Source organism: Pituophis catenifer, unplaced genomic scaffold (genome assembly GCF_029215685.1).
Source record: "Pituophis catenifer annectens isolate HBS135680 unplaced genomic scaffold, rPitCat1.0.hap2 SCAF_10, whole genome shotgun sequence".
Lineage (NCBI taxonomy): Eukaryota > Metazoa > Chordata > Lepidosauria > Squamata > Colubridae > Pituophis > Pituophis catenifer.
This window is the reverse complement of record NW_027256890.1, coordinates 8,595,077-8,613,259: the sequence shown is the minus strand read 5'-3', so window position 1 is coordinate 8,613,259 and position 18,183 is coordinate 8,595,077. Positions and strand designations below refer to the sequence as shown.

The 18,183-nt window shown below is 44.8% G+C and overlaps 1 protein-coding gene across 3 annotated transcripts in view; it reads left to right on the top strand.

The window, feature by feature from the left end:
* COMT (catechol-O-methyltransferase) overlaps positions 1 to 18,183 on the top strand; it is a 32,728-nt gene that overhangs the window by 6,842 nt on the left and 7,703 nt on the right. For 2 of the 3 annotated variants that reach the window (XM_070950755.1, XM_070950753.1), the window contains exons 2-3: positions 14,721 to 15,009; positions 17,791 to 17,984. In XM_070950755.1, coding sequence (XP_070806856.1) covers positions 14,721 to 15,009; positions 17,791 to 17,984 — 483 coding nt within the window. Of the gene's footprint in view, positions 1 to 1,987; positions 2,556 to 14,720; positions 15,010 to 17,790; positions 17,985 to 18,183 lie in introns of those variants that run through there. The other variant, XM_070950754.1, reaches the window with a different exon arrangement.

Below are 18,183 nucleotides of genomic sequence, written 5' to 3'. Positions count from 1 at the left end.
TTTTGATTTTTTTCCACCCCCCCTTCCCCTCCTCTTCTGCAGACCTCGAGTCGGAGGGAGGGAGGGAGGGAGGGGGGGGTTTTCTTCTCCTTTGCAGTTGTGTGTCTTATGTGTGTTGCAACACACACACACACACACACACACACACGCACCATTTTTCTGAGGGCTGGGAAGAGCGGAGAAGAAAAGAAAGAAAGCTTTGTCTCTCATTCCTGCCCTGTTTATCACTCGCAGAGAGCAAGAGAGAAAGAGGGAGAGAGAGAGGGAGAGAGAGAGAGAGGGACAGAGAGAGAGAGAGAGAGAGAGAAAGAGGGACAGAGAGGGGGGGACAGAGAGGGACACACAGAGAGAAACAGAAAGAGGGACAGAGAGAGAGAGAGAAAGAGGGACCGAGAGAGAGACAGAGAGAGAGAGACAGAGAAAGAGGGACAGAGAGAGAGAAACAGAGAGAGAGAAAGAGGGACAGAAAGAGAGAGAGAAAGAGAGAGAGAAAGAAGGACAGAGAGAAGGAAAGAGGGACACAGAGAGAAAGAGAATAAAGAGGGACACACACAGAGAGAGAGAGAGAGAGAGAGAAGTTGAGGAATTAGAGGGGAGGCAAGATTTCAGAATAGCAGATCTAGTTGGGGCGGGGGGGGGGGGCGGGCTAGAGGCAGAAATACCACAAAAATCTGTGTCTTAAATCATGGACACTGTGGTCTTCTATACTGAGCTGCAATCTGGTGCGTAGAAACGGGAGGCGTTTTGTCCAAAAAAGAACGGAATGTGCCAAGGTGGTTTGGATGTTGTTGATGGAGACTTTAAAAAGAGCTGATTGGGGTTAAGGTCGGGACCTCATCCTTTGTGGGGTGGCGGGAACCCTCCTCTCTCTCTCTCTCTCTCTCACTCTCTCTCTCCTTCCCTCCTTTCGTCTCTCTCTCTCTCTCTCTCTCCTTCCCTCCCTCCCTCCGTCTCTCTCTCTCTCACTCTCTCTCTCCTTCCCTCCTTTCGTCTCTCTCTCTCTCTCTCCTTCCCTCCCTCCCTCCGTCTCTCTCTCTCTCTCTCCCTCCTTCTCCCTCTCTTTTCTCTCTCTCTTTGGAAGGCAAGGCAGGAGCCCAGTGTCTCCGGTGTCCTGAAGACACCAGTTGAATGGTGTGGCCTCGGTCATCTTGAAATGGTTTTAAGCTCTCAAGTCCTCTCAAAGAGGTGCTCCTTTTTGGAAATAATGTTGAATTGGTGGGGTTTTTTTTGTTTTTTTGTTTTTTTGTGGTGTTAGTCTGATCTCTTTGTTTAAAAGATGCTGGTTACATAAATTCTACATTAACCTTCAAGGTTTTTTTTTTTTGGAAAGGAGGGAGGGAGGGAAGGATTTGCTTAAAAGAGGAAAGAAGGAAGAGTGAAGGGAATGAGGGAGGGATATAGGAAGGAAGGGAAGGAAGGAAGGAAGGAAGGAAGGAAGGAAGGAAGATTTACTTAGAGCCTTGGTAGTACAGTGGTCTAAGGCACCCTGTTATTAAGCTGGTTATTAACACAGCTGCCTCCAATTTCTGCTGGTTCGAATCTCTCCAAGGCTCAAGGTTGACTCAGCCTTCCATCCTTTCTAAGGTAGGTGAAATGAGGACCCAGTTTGTGGGGGCAATAAGCTGACTTTGTATAAAATATAGAAAAGTATGAAGGCTATTGCTTAACGCACTGTAAGCCGCCCTGAGTCTCCGGAGAAGGGCGGCATATAAATCAAATTTTTAAAAAAAAAACAGGAAAGAAAGGAAGGGTTATTTGCAGGAGGGAAGGAAGGAAAGGAAGGAAGGAAGGAAGGAAGGAAGGAAGGAAGGAAGGAAGGAAGGAAGGAAGAAAGAAAAGAAAGAAAGAAAGAAAAAAAGAGAAAGAAAGAAAGAAAGGGTTATTTGCAGGAGGAGAGGGAGGTAAAGGAAGGAAGGAAGGAAGGAAGGAAGGAAGGAAGGAAGGAAGGAAGGAAGATTTGCTTGAAAGAATAGGAAAGAAGGAAGGGTTATTTGAAGGGAATGAGGGAGGGATAAAGGAAGGGAGGAAGCTATCTTATTTGCAGGTGAATTATTCTGCTCACCAGAATAGAGAAGCCTAATAACCAAAGTGAATGGGGCTTTTTTTTTGACGCCGACTATTCAGAATATTTGCAGGTGAGGTGGTTAGAAAGCACGACGCTTCCAGATATGGCTCTAGAGAGTGGACTTGGTGCCCTCAATGTTTAATTCTTGCAACATAAGCAACATTTAAAAGCAAACAAGCGTGACATCCGATCCTGCATTTGCGTCAGGGTTTTTATTCCCCTCGTAATCAGAATTCAGCTGGAAGATTAGGAAAGAGGAAGCGAGAGAGAGAGAGAGAGAGAGGCCTACTCGGAAGGTTTCACTGAATCAATTCAGACTTATTCCTAAATAAGCGTGTGTAGGGTTGTAGCTTCAATTCATCCTTTTTCCTGATGTGCAATTTTTAGTGGAGAAAAACACAGATCCTATTTTTCGTTTCAAGCTACGGAGAAACCCGCTCATACATTCCTGAAAATGCGAGGAACCTGACTAACGTTTTCCTTGGGTCAGGTAAGGTTAAGAGTCAAGTGGAATTCTGAGATTTTTGTTTTAATCCCCCCAGTTTCTTAGTTTAGTTTACAATCCTGACATTTCTTGAGAGTTTTTTTCCTTTGACCCTACTTGGCTTCTTCCAAGCATGGCTGGCTGAGGAATTCTGGGAGTTGAAGCCCACCCATCTTAACGTTGCCAAGGGGGAGAAACAGCGACTTAATCCGCCTGCATCGATCGCGCAGAAAATATTGAATAAAAGAAATGTATTTTGGTGTGGACAAGGGATTTGGGGGTTCAAGGAGGGGGGTTGATTGATTGATTGATTGATTTGGGTGACTTTGGGAGGTGTTATAAAAAAGGGAGGAGGGAGAGAGAGAGAGAGAGAGAGAAAGAAGGAAAGAAAGAGAAAGGGAAAGAGAGAGCAAGGGGGAGAGAGGGGGAAATAGAGAAAAAGGGGGAAAAAGAGGGAAAGAGCGAGGGGAAATGGAAAAGAGAGAAAGGGGTAAAGTAAGACAGAGGGAAAGAGAGAGAAGGAAAGAAAGAGAAAAAGGGGGAAAGTGAGGAAGTGGGGGTAGAGAGAGAAGGAAATAAAGAGAAAGGGGAAATAAGAGGGAAAGAGGGAAAGAGAGAGAGGGAAAGGGGAAAGAGAGAAAGGAGGAAAGTAAAACAGGGAAAGAGGAAAAGAGAGAAGGAAAGAAAGAAAAAGGGGGAAAGTGAGGAAGAGGCAGTAGAGAGAGAAGGAAAGAAAGAGAAAGAGGGGGGAAGTAAGAGAAAGAGGGAAAGAGAGAGGGAAAGGGGAAAGAGAGAAAGGAGGAAAGTAAGATAGAGGGAAAGAGAGAAAAAGGGGGAAAGTGAGGAAGGGGGGAAGGTGGTAGAGAGAGAAGGAAATAAAGAGAAAGGGGGAAGTAAGAGAGAAAGAGGTAAAGAGAGAAGGGCAAGAGAAGGAAAGAGAAGGGAAAAAGAGAAGGAAAGAAAAAAGAGGGGAAAGAGAGAGAAAGAGGAGGGAAGTAAGAGAGAAAGGGGAAGAGAGGGGGAGGAGAAAAAGAGGGAGGAAGTAAGAGAGAGAGAGAAAGGGAGGGAAAGAGGAAAGAGAAAAAGGGAAAAAGAGAAAGAGGAGGGAAGTAAGAGAGGGGAAGAGAGGGGGAAGGAGAGAAAGAGGGAGGAAGTAAGAGAGAGAAATGGAGGGAAAGAGAGAGAGAGAAGAAAAAAAAGAGAGAAAGAGATTGGGAAAGAGAGAGAGGGAAAGGAACTACATTTTAATTTGTGCATATTTGCCAGATATCGACTTTCTGATAATCTTCAGCAAGGCAACACTCTACAGGAAAAAAAAAAAACTCCACAAATTAATTTTGCAAACCTTTCTGCATTAAGAGAAAAGCTGGAAGTCCCGTTGTGAACTTTGTGTAGCCTGTCAGAATTTGCTGAGAGAGCAAACTCGATCTGTTTAGTCAGAGAAACAAAGCAAAAAACAAACAAAAACTTTTTCTGAAACGCTGGAAACCTTATATGGACGTTTTGCTGGAAGAAGGAAAAAAGAGATACGATGATTTATCGATTTAAAAAGATGTGGATTAAGGGAAGGGCTGACGACTGTGTAAGATGGTAATTACAGTTGAAGAAAAAGTCTGATCTCATATTTCATAAGTTTAGTTCCTTTCATTTTTTTCATGCATATTTTTCTCTTTTCAAGAGAGAGAGAGAGAGAGAGAGAGAGAGAGAGAGAGAGAAACAAATCCAATCCAGGCGAACCAAGATGGCACTTGATTATAAAGTTTGTCTAATGACGAGCAGTCACATCCTTTGAGTGAGATCAAGAGTCTAGCCCAGGAGTCAGCAACCTGCGGCTCTGGAGCCGCATGTGGCTCTTTCACTCCTCTACTGCGGCTCCCTGTCGCTCAAAACATGCGTCTCAACCGAACAATGTGTGACATCTGCCGGCATCTGATTGATTGATCGATCTATCTATCTATCTATCTATCTATCTATCTATCTATCTATCTATCTATCTATCTATCTATCTATCAAATTTCTATACCGCCCTACTCCCGAAGGACTCAGGGCGGTGAACAGCCAAGATAAAATACAGATAATACAAATATTTTAAAAAATCCCTTAAAATTATTAAATATTTTGGCCAAAACACAGATTAAAACACCCAATTTATAAAATCACACGAATTAAAAATTTAAAAGAGGAGAGTTAGGCCAGGCCAGCCTGCTGAAATAAAAAAGTTTTGAGAGCACAACGAAACGTGCGCAGGTCCGGGATCCTCCGTATCTCTGGGGGGAGCTCGTTCCAGATGGTAGGTGCCCCCACAGAGAAGGCTCTCCCCCTGGGGGCCGCCAGTCGACACTGTTTGGCCGACGGCACCCTGAGGAGCCCCTCTCTATGGGAGCGTACTGGTCGGTGAGAGGCTATTGGTAGCAGAAGGCGGTCTCGTAAATACCCCGGTCCGATGCCATGGAGCGCTCTAAAGGTGGTAACCAAAACCTTGAAGCGCACCCGGAAGACCACCGGGAGCCAGTGCAGCTCACGCAGGAGGGGGGTCACATGGGAGCGCCACGTCGCTCCCATAACCACCCGCGCGGCCGCATTCTGGACGAGCTGGAGCCTCCGGGTGCTCCTCAAGGGAAGCCCCATGTAGAGAGCATTGCAGTAGTCCAGGCGGGAAGTAACGAGAGCATGAGTGACCGTATTTATTGAGCTTTTCAATCCCCGGTAGGCCAACCATGGATAAATCCAAGAAAAGAAAAGTTTCAGAAGAAAACAGAACATTTAATTCAACTACATATGCTAGTTTTGTGGCCGCTCCAGAAATAGTCAGGCACGGGAAGGGTTTTTGTGGCTCCCGGTGTTTTCTTTTCTGTGGGAAACGGGTCCAAATGGCTCTTTTGAGTGTTTAAGGTTGCAGACCCCTGTACTAGCCCTCATGTTCTGTTCCACGATTACAGGTAGTCCTCAATTTACAAGAGTTCGTTTAGCGACCATTCGAAGTTACAGTGGTACTGAAAAGAGTGACTGATGATGTTTTTGACACTTAACGACCGTTGCAGCATCCCCACAGTCATGTGATCAAAATTCAAATGCTTGGAGATTGACGTCCTGGGGTCATGGGAACCCCTTTTGCGACCTTCGGACAAGCAAAGTCCATGGGGAAGCCAGATTCACTTAACAACCATGCTGCTGACTTAATAACTGCAGTGATTCGCTTAGCAACGGTGGTAAGAAAGGTCGTAAAAAGGGGCAAAGCTTACTTAATATCTTAAGAAGGTATCTTAATAGCTTCTTCTTCTTCCTCCTTCTGCTCCCTTTCCCCTTCCTTCCTCCCTCTCCTCACTTTCCACTTCCTTCCTTCCTTCCTTCTTTCCTCCTTCCCCTTCCTCCTCCTTCTTCCTCCTCCTCCTCCTCTTCCCCTCCCTCCCTCCCCTCCCTTTCCCCTTCCTTCCTTCCTCCTCCTTCTCTTTCTCCTCCTCTTCCTTTTCCCCTTACTCCTCCCCCTCGCCCTCCTCCTCTTCCCCTTCCTCTTTCCTGCCTCCTTCTCCTTCCTCCTCCTGCTTTTCCTTCTCATCCTCGTCCTCTTCCCCTTCCTCCCTCCCTCCCTCCCTTCCTCATCTTTCCTTTCATCTTTCCTCCCTCCTTCTTCTCCTTCCTCCTCCTGCTTTTCCTTCTCATCCTCGTCCTCGTCCTCTCCTTTTCCTTTTCCCCTTCCTCCCTCCCTCCCTCCCTCCTCCTCCTTCTCTTCCCCTTCCTTTTTCCTCCCTCCTCCTTCTCCTTCCTCCTCCTGCTTTTCCTTCTCATCTTCGTCCTCCTCCTTTTCCTCCTCCTCTTCCCCTTCCTCTTTCTTCCCTCCTCCTTCTCCTTCCTCCTCCTGCTTTTTCTTCTCCTCCTCGTCCTTCTCCTCCTCCCTCCCTCCCTCCTCTTCTTCCCCTCTCCCTTCTTCCTCCTCCTCCTGCTTTTCCTCCTCCTCTTCCTCCTCCTCCTCCTCCCAACTGCTGAACTTTCTTTTACTACCTGATTAAGAAATTCTCCGGATCATAAAGCATTTCTCTCTCTCTCTCTCTCTCTCTCTCTTTTTTGACAACTTCAGCACTCAGGAAACAGTCTTTCCTTGTCTGCACAAAGCCCACTGCGTGGCAAAGCCCACTCTTGGCAGAGTAGCACAGTTTCCCCGGTGCAGAATTGGGCACCCAGCTCTGCGTCCCCAGGGGAAAAGGGAGAAGGCGGATCCTCCTTCCAGCCACGATGCCAGCAGCAGCAGCTGCTCCTAGCTAGAGCTTCGGCCAAAAAACAACAACAGAGTAATCTCTCGATTAGGGGAAAACAGCAGGGCTGGTACACGAGGGAAGGAGATTAAGCTAGAGAGGAGAAAACCGTAGCAACTCCGAGTGGGGAACTCCAATACCAGCCAGAGCTAAGTCGCAGGAGCACACCAATGCAGGTCGTCCTCTCCTTACAACCGTTTGTTTAGTGACTGAAGTCGCGCCAATGAAAAAAAAGTGACTTATGACCGTTTTTTCACACCTACGACCGTTGCAGCCTTTCCATGCTCACGGGAATCAAAATGCTTGGCAACCGACTCGCTTTTATGACGGTTGCAGTGTCCTGGAGTGTGTATATGTGTTTGTGTGTCACGCAGTGGTGGGATTCAACCGGTTCGCACCACTTTAGTTGAACCGGTTGTTAACTTGCTGGCTGGCCCCTCCCCTCCCCTCCCAAAGTCCCCACGCGCCCCGTTTTGGCTCCCAGGTAAGTACAGGGAAGCCTACTAGGCCCAAAACGGGGTGCGGGGGAATTGCGGTGCAGCCCCCCCCCCCACAGCCTGTTTTTGCTCCCAGGAGACTGCACGGAGGCCTACTTGGCCCAAAACGGGGTGTGGGAGGGGCGCTGCCGCACCCCGATTTTTGCTCCCTGGGGGGTGCAGGAGGCTAAGTGCTGCCTGTCACACACCCCTGGCCACGCCCACGCCCATCCAATGGGTGATTAGGGCAGCGAACCGGTTGTTAAAATTATTTGAATCCCGCCGCGATCCCTTTTGGCGGCCTTCTGACGAGCAAAGTCGACAAGGAAGACGGATTCACTTAACCACCGTGGCAAAGACAGGTTGTAAAAACGGGGCACATTTGTTTAACCCCTGTCTCGCTTAACAACGCAAATGTTGGGCCTCCACTGTGGTTGTAAGTAGAGGACTACCTGGTATAGATTTCTTACAAAAAAAAAAGGGAGGATATTGATAAGGCTGAACGTTAAATGAACATTTAAAAAAAAAAAGAGCCTTGGTAGTACAGTGGTCTAAAGCACCCTGTTATTAAGACCAGCTACCTGCAACTACTGCAGGTTCGAATCTCGCCAGGCTCAAGGTTGACTCAGCCTTCCATCCTTTCTAAGGTAGGTAAATTGAGGACCCAGTTTTTGGGGGCAATAAGCTGACTTTGTATAAAATATACAAAAGGATGAAGGCTATTGCTTAGCACATTGTAAGCCGCCCTGAGTCTCCGGAGAAGGGCGGCATATAAATCAAAAAAAAAAAAATGGCAACTCTGCCAAACGCCTGGGAAAATCTTGCAAGGCCAGTTCGGTATAAAAGTCAGATAGCGGTCTTTTTGATAAGTAACGGAGTTGTACGTACCTGGAGCAACCTTGCGCAGTCAATATTTTAATCTTTAAATGACCTGACTCGGCAGTCTAGCTCTTGCAGATTTCTCAAAGCATGGTGTACAGTAGTGGCCGAAATTGTGGAAAAGTTTTGGGAAAAGTGTATTTTCTAAACCTTAGCTAATAACACCACTTTTTTAGGGGGAGTAGTACCATAAAATTATATATCCATGGAAAGATAATCGAATCAAGAATGTAACGCAATCACTTTTATGAGGGATTTGCAATTAGAATAGCAGTTACAGTAGAAAGAAGAAAAGCGAAATACGAGATATGCAAAAATTATCACCAGAGAAAAAACGAGATATACGAAAATGATCACCGTGTCAGTTAATCCTTAGCTGGGTAACCTTTAGCATGAATGAAGGCCTTACAACCTCTTCCCATGGAGTGAACCAAGTCTTTGAGTTCTGCAGCTGTTCTAATGTGAAACCAAGATTGAAGGATGGCTTCTATTAACTGGGTTTTATTGCTGGGTCACTTCTGATTAACAAGTTTCTTTAGTCGGCTCCATAGATTTTCAATTGGGTGAAGGTCTGGGCTATTCCCAGGCCATTCCAGCAGTGGAATAGGATTATCTTGACCCCCAAAAAGTGGTGTTATTAGCCATCAAAAGAGCCGCAGTGGTTAGAGTGCAGTACTGCAGCTACTTCAGCTGACTGCTAGTTCAGCAGATCAGCGGATCAAATCTCACCGGCTCAAGGTTTTTTATTTTTTTTATTTTTATTTTTTAATTTGATTTATATGCTGCCCTTCTCCGGAGACTCAGGGCGGCTTACAATGTGCTCAGCAATAGCCTTCATCCTTTTGTATATTTATACAAAGTCAGCTTATTGCCCCCACAACTGGATCCTTAATTTACCTACCTTAGAAAGGATGGAAGGCTGAGCCAACCTTGAGCCTTGGCGAGATTCGAACCTGCAGTAATTGCAGGCAGCTGGTCTTAATAACCAGCTTAATAACAGGGTGCCTTAGACCACTGTACTACCAAGGTTGACTCAGCCTTCCATCCTTCTGAGGTGGGTAAAATGAGGACCCAGATTGTTAGGGGGCAATATACTATTTAGTATACTGTCTTTGGTGTAAGCCTCCCAGAGTCCTCGGAGAGTGGGCGGCATAGAAATATGACTAATAAAATAAAAGATAAAAATAAATCAAACCTCAAAAATAGACTTTTCCCAAAATGTTTCCACAATTTTGGCCACCACTGTAACTCTATAATTTTTTTTTTAAAAAAACACCTTTTCTAGTATTTCTTTCTTAGTGGCTTGCTTCGTCTTATTAACTAGAGAAGATTCTAATGCTGTTCTAGACACTGGTGTGTGGTGGGGAAGGTAAAGGACTGGGAGCACAGAGTTCTGAGTTCTAGTCCTCTCCCTCCTCCTGTTGAATTTTAGTCCCCTCTCCACCATCTGCAGAAGCTCCTGGGTTCTCTCTCAGCCCCAGAGACAGTGTGGGGTAGTGGTGAAGGTGTTGGAGGAAGACTGGGGAGAGCCAGGTCAGTCCCATGTGACTCCTCCTGCGCGAGCTGCATTGGCTTCTGGTGGACTTCCGGGTGCGCTTCAAGGTGTTGGTGATCACCTTTAAAGCGCTCCATGGCTTAGGGCCAGGGTACTTACGGGACCGCCTTCTGCCACCAATAGCCTCCCACCGGCCGGTTCGCTCCCACAGAGAGGGCCTCCTCAGGGTGCCGTCGGCCAGACAGTGCCGGCTGGCGACCCCCAGGAGGAGAGCCTTCTCTGTGGTGGCACCTACCCTATGGAACAATCTACCCCCAGAGATACGAGTGATCTCCGACCTCCGGACTTTTCGTTGGGCCCTAAAAACTTACTTTTTTCAGTTAGCAGGTCTGTCTTGATTTTAGGGTTAGTTTTAAAATTTTGATATTGATTTTAAATTGACAAGTTTTAAATTATGGGCCAAATTTATAAATTATTTTAACTCTATTTTTAATTGCAATGTTGTGTATAGATGTTTTTATTTTGGCTGTTCACCGCCCTGAGTCCAAAAGGAGAAGGGTGGTATAGAAATTTGAAAAATAAATAAATAAATAAATAAATAAATAAATAAATAAATAAATAAATAAATAAATAAATAAATAAATGAGAATCTATGTAGACCAGGGTTGAACTGTGGAGTCCTTGGTGCTCTCTGATCTTGGTTGTTTCCTTGTAGACTTTTCATTGCCCTTGCAGGTAACGCCATTGCCGAGTGAAGGAGAAAAGGAGAGAAGCAGGAGGATGATAAGGGTTTTTGGTGCTCTTTAAGCTTGACTGCTTTCTTGGCAGACATTTCATGACCTAACTAGGTAACGTCATCAGTGCTAGAAGGAGTCATGTTTGCAGTGAAGGAGAAGTGGAGAAGGAGGAGGATTGTGGGGTTCTTGGTGCTTTCTGAGCTTGGCTGTTTTCTTGCAAATGTTTCATGACCTAACTAGGTAACATCATCAGTGCTAGGAGTCGTGTTTGCAGAGTTGAAGGAGAAGTAGACAGAGTGGAGGACTGTGGGTTTCTTGGAGACATTTCATGACCTAACTAGGTAACATCATCAGTGCTAGAAGGAGTGGGGCTTGCTCTCTGCTTATACCAAAATACAATACCCAATCAAGGAACCACCCACTCAAGTAAACAACAGTTTAAATCAAGTAACCACCAAGAACATCCCATCAACCCTGACAGGGCAATATAAATACAGCATCAAAAAAAAAACCCACTCCCTTCTTCTGGCACTGATAATGTTACCTAGTTTGGCAATGAAATGTCTTCAACCGAGGGCCGTCGTTGCAGTCTAAACTGGTGGAGAAATGGAATTAGCCTCCAGAAATGGGAGACAAACTCGGATGACGTGGTCCTTGCCGCTTCTGCCAACGTGGTACGGGAAACTCAGCCTCCACGGAAGGACCCGAATAAAGAGATGGGTGAACAAAATGCCTGCTGTGTTGCAAGGCCACGTCTCCATAGCAACTTTAATTATGTTCTGGATTAAAAATGTGCTCTGCATAACAGGATGAATTTTAATGAGAAGGGGTAGAAATGTGCTGGCTGATTCTTTTTTCCACCCTGCATCTAGCCAAGCATTATCTGATGCCGAGCAACCAAGAAGGAGCAAAAATACACTAAATGTCCCCCCTTGTGGATTTCCTAATCTCTGCAACCTTGGTTTTAAAATGTGGTTAAATTTGGATTTTTTAAGAATTTTCGGGGTAGAAATTTGGGCCCTCAGAGATTTGCAAAGATGCAGTTATCACAAAGACAAAAAGTGTGTTCTGTGGTTATGTTAGCTTTTTTTCTGGGTTTTTTCCCTTCTCCTTTGGGGTTTAGTTCACATGCTTGCAGCCGCAACAAAAAGTTGTTGAGATTCTTTTTGACAAGTTTTTATTTCAATAGCAAAAGCCTGCTATTGAATGGCTTGGGAGTGGGGTCAGCTTTTCCTTTGTTTACAAACGAATATTGTATTTTTCGGAGTATAAGACGCACCTTAGTTTTTGGGGAGGAAAATAAGAAAAAAGCTGATTGGCAGGTGGATCAGCCTCCCGGAATACCCCCAATCAGCTGTTCCCAGAGGTGAATTTTAGCAACAGGTTCCTTGGTTGTGAGCTCTGTGCCTTGCTTTTATTTTTGCTTTTTTTTTTCTGCCTCTGAAACTTCTGAAACTGTTTCAGAAAAAAACTTTCTTTCCTGCCTCTGAAAGCCTCCGAAACAGAGCTTCAGGAAAAAGCTTCTGAAGCTCTGTTTGGAGGCTTTTTTTTCTAGAGCTCTGTTTGGAGGCTTTTTTTTCTAGAGTTCTGTTTGGGGGCTTCTTTTCTGAAGCTCTGTTTGGGGGGCTTTTTTCTGAAGCTCTGTTTGGAGGCTTTTTTTCTAGAGCTCTGTTTGGGGGCTTCTTTTCTGAAGCTCTGTTTGGGAGCTTTTTTCTCTGAAGCTCTGTTTGGGGGCTTTTTTTCTAGAGCTCTGTTTGGGGGCTTCTTTTCTGAAGCTCTGTTTGGGGGCTTTTTTCTCTGAAGCTCTGTTTGGGGGCTTTTTTTTTCTGAAGCTTCATTTCGTTTCTGATGCCTTTTTCAGCCTCTGAAACCTCCGTTTGAGAAGCTGGGCAGGGCTTCATTTTGAGAACCAAGGACTTCATATTACTTTGTTTTCAGGTGCTCCCACTTTCTGAGACTTGGAGAAATTTGGACTTTATGAACAGAAAACACGTATTCATGACAGTATTATTTACAATCTTCTCATAATTATAAAGCCTTAGGAAGGTCAGACCTGGAATACGGCATCCAGTTTTGGTCACCCCATTACAAAACAGATGTTGAGACTTTGGAAGAAGTGCCGAGAAGGCAACTAAGACGATTAAGGGCCTGGAGACCAAAACATATGAAGAACGGTTGCAGGATTTGGGTTTGGCTAGTCTAAAGAAGGACCAGGGGTGACACGATAGCAGTCTTCCAGTATTTGAGGGGCTGCCACAAAGAGGAGGGGGGGTCAATTTATTTTCCGAAGCACCGGAAGGCAGGACAAGAAACAATGGATGGAAACTAAACCAAGGGGAGAAGCAACCTGGAATTAAGGAGAAACTTCCTAACAGTGAGGACAATTAACCAGTGGAACAGTTTGCCTCCAGAAGTTGTAAGTGCTCCATCACTGGAGGTTTTTAGGAGACTGGACAGTCACCTGTCTGAAATGGTATAGGACCGTGATGGCGAATCTATGGCACGCGTGCCACAGGTGGCACGCAGAGCCATATTGGTGGGCACACGAGCATTGCCCTAGCTCAGCTCCGGCACGTGCCGGTCAGCTGATTTTCAGGCATTCCGGGCCCACCGGAAGGCTATTTTTGGCCTCCAGAGGGCCTCAAGGGGGGTGGGGAAGGGCGTTTTTTTGCCCTCCCCAGGCTCCTAGAAAGGCTCTGCAGGCTGGGGAGAATGAAGAATGGGCCTTCCAGTCCCACTGGAAATCGGCAAACGGGCCATTTCCGGCCTCCAGAGGGCCTCCAGGGGAATGAGGAAGGCTGTTTTTGCCCTCCCCAGGCTCCAAGTAAGCCTCTGGAGCCGGGGGGGGGGCGAAAAAAACGGGCCTACTGGGCCCACCGTGCCATCACATGCCAAAAGCGGGAGGAGCGCAGGGGTGTCACGCGTGCCTGTGCGGGGGGAGCAGGGCACACTGAATTATGGGTGTGGGCACGCATGGGTGTGACCCCCCCCATGCTTCCCCACGCTTTTGGCACACGACGGCAAAAAGGTTAGCCGTCACTGGTATAGGATCTCCTGCTTGAGTAAGGGGCCTGGACTAGAAGACCTCCAAGGTCCCTTCCAGCTCTATTCTGATTCTGATTCTAATTAACCTCAATCAGGTAGAATTATCCAGCTTCAGTATAGCAGCTTTACATGACGTCAGATCACTGATGTTGTTACGTTTTTGGAAGAATCTTTTCCAAGGCAACCTGGGGATGCAAAACCTGTACGTTGTTTGCACACAAACAGGTGCTGGCAAACCGTAGGCAAGAGAAACCTTTCAAGTGAGGGTTTATAGGTTCCCCTCGCATATATGTGCTAGTCGTTCCAGACTCTAGGGGGCGGTGCTCATCTCCGTTTCAAAGCCGAAGAGCCAGCGCTGTCCGAAGACATCTCCGTGGCCATGTGGCCGGCATGACTCAACACCAAAGGCGCACGGAACGCTGTTATCTTCCCACCAAAGGTGGTCCCTATTTTTCTACTTGCATTTTTTTAACGTGCTTTCGAACTGCTAGGTTGGCAGAAGCTGGGACAAGTCACGGGAGCTCACTGTTGTGGCCCGCCAGCAGCCTGCGCAGATCGTGGCTGATCCCGACGAGGAGGAGGCTGGTGTGGGGTCGTGCCAGCAGCCTGCGCAGCCGGCGCTCGTGTCGGATAGCGAGGAGGCTGAAGAGGATGTGGTGCCAGAGGCAGAGACTCAGCCAGGGCCTTCAGAACCTCCAGAGGCTCCTTCAAGTGGAGAGAGCAAAGTGGAGGAGCCTCTTCTCAATGCTCGAGCAGGCAGGGCTGCCAAAAGGCAGGAGTGGCTATTCAGGAGGAATAGGAGGTCTCCTCAAGAGTAAGGCTTGAGGATAATTGGCCACTCCCTTAGCCTATTTAAGTCGCACGCAGTTATTAATTTCTTGCTGGAAACAACGTGTAATTATTAGAGAGAATTTTTGAAGAGTGAGTATCTTATCTTGTTTTCTGGGCTGGTTGCCAACCTTTGCTGGACTTTGTTTATTCTTGGTACATTATAAATTTGATAAGGACTGTTGGTGTGTGTCACAATCCTTGGGAATCCGGAGCTGGGGCAGAACACTCACCCCGTTACGCGGCGCTAGGGATTCGAACCGCTGAACTGCCGACCTTTCGATCGACAAGCTCAGCGTCTTAGCCACTGAGCCACCGTGTCCCTCCTTGAGGGTTTAAAGTCTCCCTTAATCTAGTCCTACTTTGCAAATGTTCTTCCTTAAAGCCCTAACAAGCGAAAGCTTTCCATCTCTATGCCACCTTAAAGGATTCTCTGCTTTTATCTCTCCCTCTCGTTCCAGATGTTAGAAAATTGGATTTTGACCATCCTCGTTTCATTAGGCGTTGGCTCCGTTCTGGTCCTCGTGGCCACGGTTATGCTCGTGAAGCATAACGTCCATGCCAAAATCTTCTGGAACGAGCTGGTTTTAGAGAAGATCACCAACTTCGTCATGGATCAAAGCAAGGAGCAGAGGATTTTAAATTCGGTCTCGTACAACGCCGTCAAGGGGGATCCGGAGAGCGTGTTGAATTGCATCGATAAGTACTGTGGCCAGTACGAGTGGGCCATGAACGTGGGAGACGAGAAAGGTAAATGACGTTTCGCCTTCTTTTTAAGAGATTAAAAAAAAAAAAAAAGGCGTCAGAACAGATGGGAATATATTGCTAGTTTAAGAGAATGACCCGAGAGACTGTTTTAGATTAGCCTTTTATTTAACAAGCTGCCTTCTCTTCTTTTGAAGTAGTTAAAAGGAGAAGCAGAAATACGTAGATCTGTAGTCTGATGATAAGATAGATAGATAGATAGATAGATGATAGATATAGATAGATAGGTAGATAAATAAATAGATGATAGATAGATTATAGATAGATAATGATAGATAGATGATACATAGATAGATAGATAGATGATTGATAGGTAGATAGATAATAGATTATAGATAGATGATAGACAAATGATATAGATGATAGATATAGATAGATAGGTAGGTAGATAAATAAATAGATGATAGATAGATTATAGATAGATAATGATAGATAGATGATACATAGATAGATAGATAGATGATTGATAGGTAGATAGATAATAGATTATAGATAGATGATAGACAAATGATATAGATGATAGATATAGATAGATAGGTAGATAAATAAATAGATGATAGATAGATTATAGATAGATAATGATAGATAGATGATACATAGATAGATAGATAGATGATTGATAGGTAGATAGATAATAGATTATAGATAGATGATAGACAAATGATATAGATGATAGATATAGATAGATAGGTAGGTAGATAAATAAATAGATGATAGATAGATTATAGATAGATAATGATAGATAGATGATACATAGATAGATAGATAGATGATTGATAGGTAGATAGATAATAGATTATAGATAGATGATAGACAAATGATATAGATGATAGATATAGATAGATAGGTAGGTAGATAAATAAATAGATGATAGATAGATTATAGATAGATAATGATAGATAGATGATACATAGATAGATAGATGATTGATAGGTAGATAGATAGATTATAGATAATGATAGATGATACATAGATAGATGATTGATAGGTATAGATAGATGATAGATTATAGATAGATAATGATAAATAATGATAGATAGATAGATAATGATACATAGGTAGATAGATGATAGATTATAGATAGATGATAGATAGATGATAGATGATAGATAGATTATAGATAGATAGATGAGATAGATAGCTAGATAGATAGAGATACACACACATATGTATGGATATAGTTATATACAGGAAGTTCTCGACTTACAACAGTTCACTTAGTGACCATTTGAAGTTAGAATGGCACTGAAAAAAAAAGTGATTTATGACCATTTTTCATATGTATGACTGGCAGCATTTGGATCAGGGGTGGGCTTCAAAAATTTTAGCAAGGGGTTTTCTGCCCGGTTGTTGAGTGGGCGTGGCCTAGTCGGCCTCCTGCACCACTGTGGGGGAGGGGGGAATGTTTTTGCCCTCCCCGGGCTCCGGAGGCTTTTCTCGAGCCTCCAGGAGGGTGAAAACAGCCTCCCCAAGCTCCGGAGCAGGGGTGAAATGCTTCAGGTTCGGACCAGATCGGGTGATCCGGTAGAGATCGTGGTGGGTGGTTCGGCTATCCAGTAGCGATGGTGGAGCAAAGCTCCGCCCACCCACCCAGGTGTCATTACTTCCTGGTTTTAACCTTCTGCGCATGCATAACTGAACCGGTAAGGAAGGTAAGTAGATTTCACCCCTGCTCCGGAGGCCCTCTGGAGGCCAGAAATGGGCCCGTTTCCAGCCTTCCCAAACTTCCGGTAGGCCTGTTTTTAGCCCTCCCCGAGCCTCGGTGCGTGCCCTGCACTTACCTGCATCCAAAATGGGCTGCGGGGAGGGGAGGGGTATGCGGGGACAGCCAGGAGTGGAATTTGGGGGTTCTCCAAACTGCAGAGAATTTTAGCTAGAGGTTCTCCCGAACCCCTGCGAACCCCCAGCAGCCCAGCAGCCGATTCGGATGCTGACTCACTGACTCACATTTACGACAGTTGCATTATATCTACTGCGTGAGCTGCACTGGCTCCCAGTAGTCTTCCGGGTGGGCTTCAAGGTGTTGGTTATCACCTTTAAAGCGCTCCATGGCATAGGACCTAGTTATCTTCAAGACTGCCTACTGCTGCCCCCAGAGATAAGGAGAATCCAAGACCTCGGTGCCTTCTGCCGTGCCCTTAAAACCTTCTTTTTCCAGCAAGCCGGGCTGGCCTAACACTTTTTAAAATGTTTTTAATTGTTTGTTATTGTTTTTAATCATGGGGCCAAATGTATATATATCTTTTTAGTTGTATTTTAATGTTTGTAGTTTATGCTTTTACTTGGATGTTCACCGCCCTGAGTCCTCAGGGAGAAGGGCGGTATACAAATTTAAAAATAAAATAATAAAATAAAATAAAATAAAATAAAATAAAATAAAATAAAATAAAATAATAATAAAATAAAATAAAATAAAATAAAATAAAATAAAATAAAATAAAATAAAATAAAATAAAATAAAATAATAAAATAAAATAATAAAATAAAATAATAAAATAAAATAAAATAAATAAAATAAATAAAATAAAATAAAATAAATAAAATAAAATAAAATAAATAAAATAAAATAAAATAAAATAAAATAAAATAAAATAAAATAAAATAAAATAAAATAAAATAAAATATTTGGATCAGCAAAATCGATGGGGAAACCTGTGATTTTCCCTACCGTTTAGGATATGAAGAGGCTCCCGAGGATTCCGTCGACACCTAATGTCTTAATCGAAGTACAATTTTTTCCCCCCTTTCGTTTTTGTTTCTCCCTAGGGATAATTCTAGACAAAACTGTCGAGGAAGCCGATCCGACGGTAGCCCTGGAGATGGGGACTTACTGTGGTTATTCGGCCATCAGGATCGCTCGCCTGTTGAAACCCAACGCTCGCCTCCTCTCCATCGAATTCAACCCGGAGTTTATACCCATCGCAAAAGAGATCATTGAAATTGCGGGACTCAGCGATAAGGTCTGGATGATAAAGAGTTATCAGATCGGATGAACAGAGTGGGAAGGGAGCTTGTAGGTCATCTAGTCCAACCCCACCACCCCACCCAAGCAGGAGACCCTACCTACACCATTTCTGACATACCTGTGTCGTATTCTTCCCAGCAAGACGGAAGAGAAGTCGTTGGTTAATGTGCCCAATTCATCCCAAAGGTGCTTTT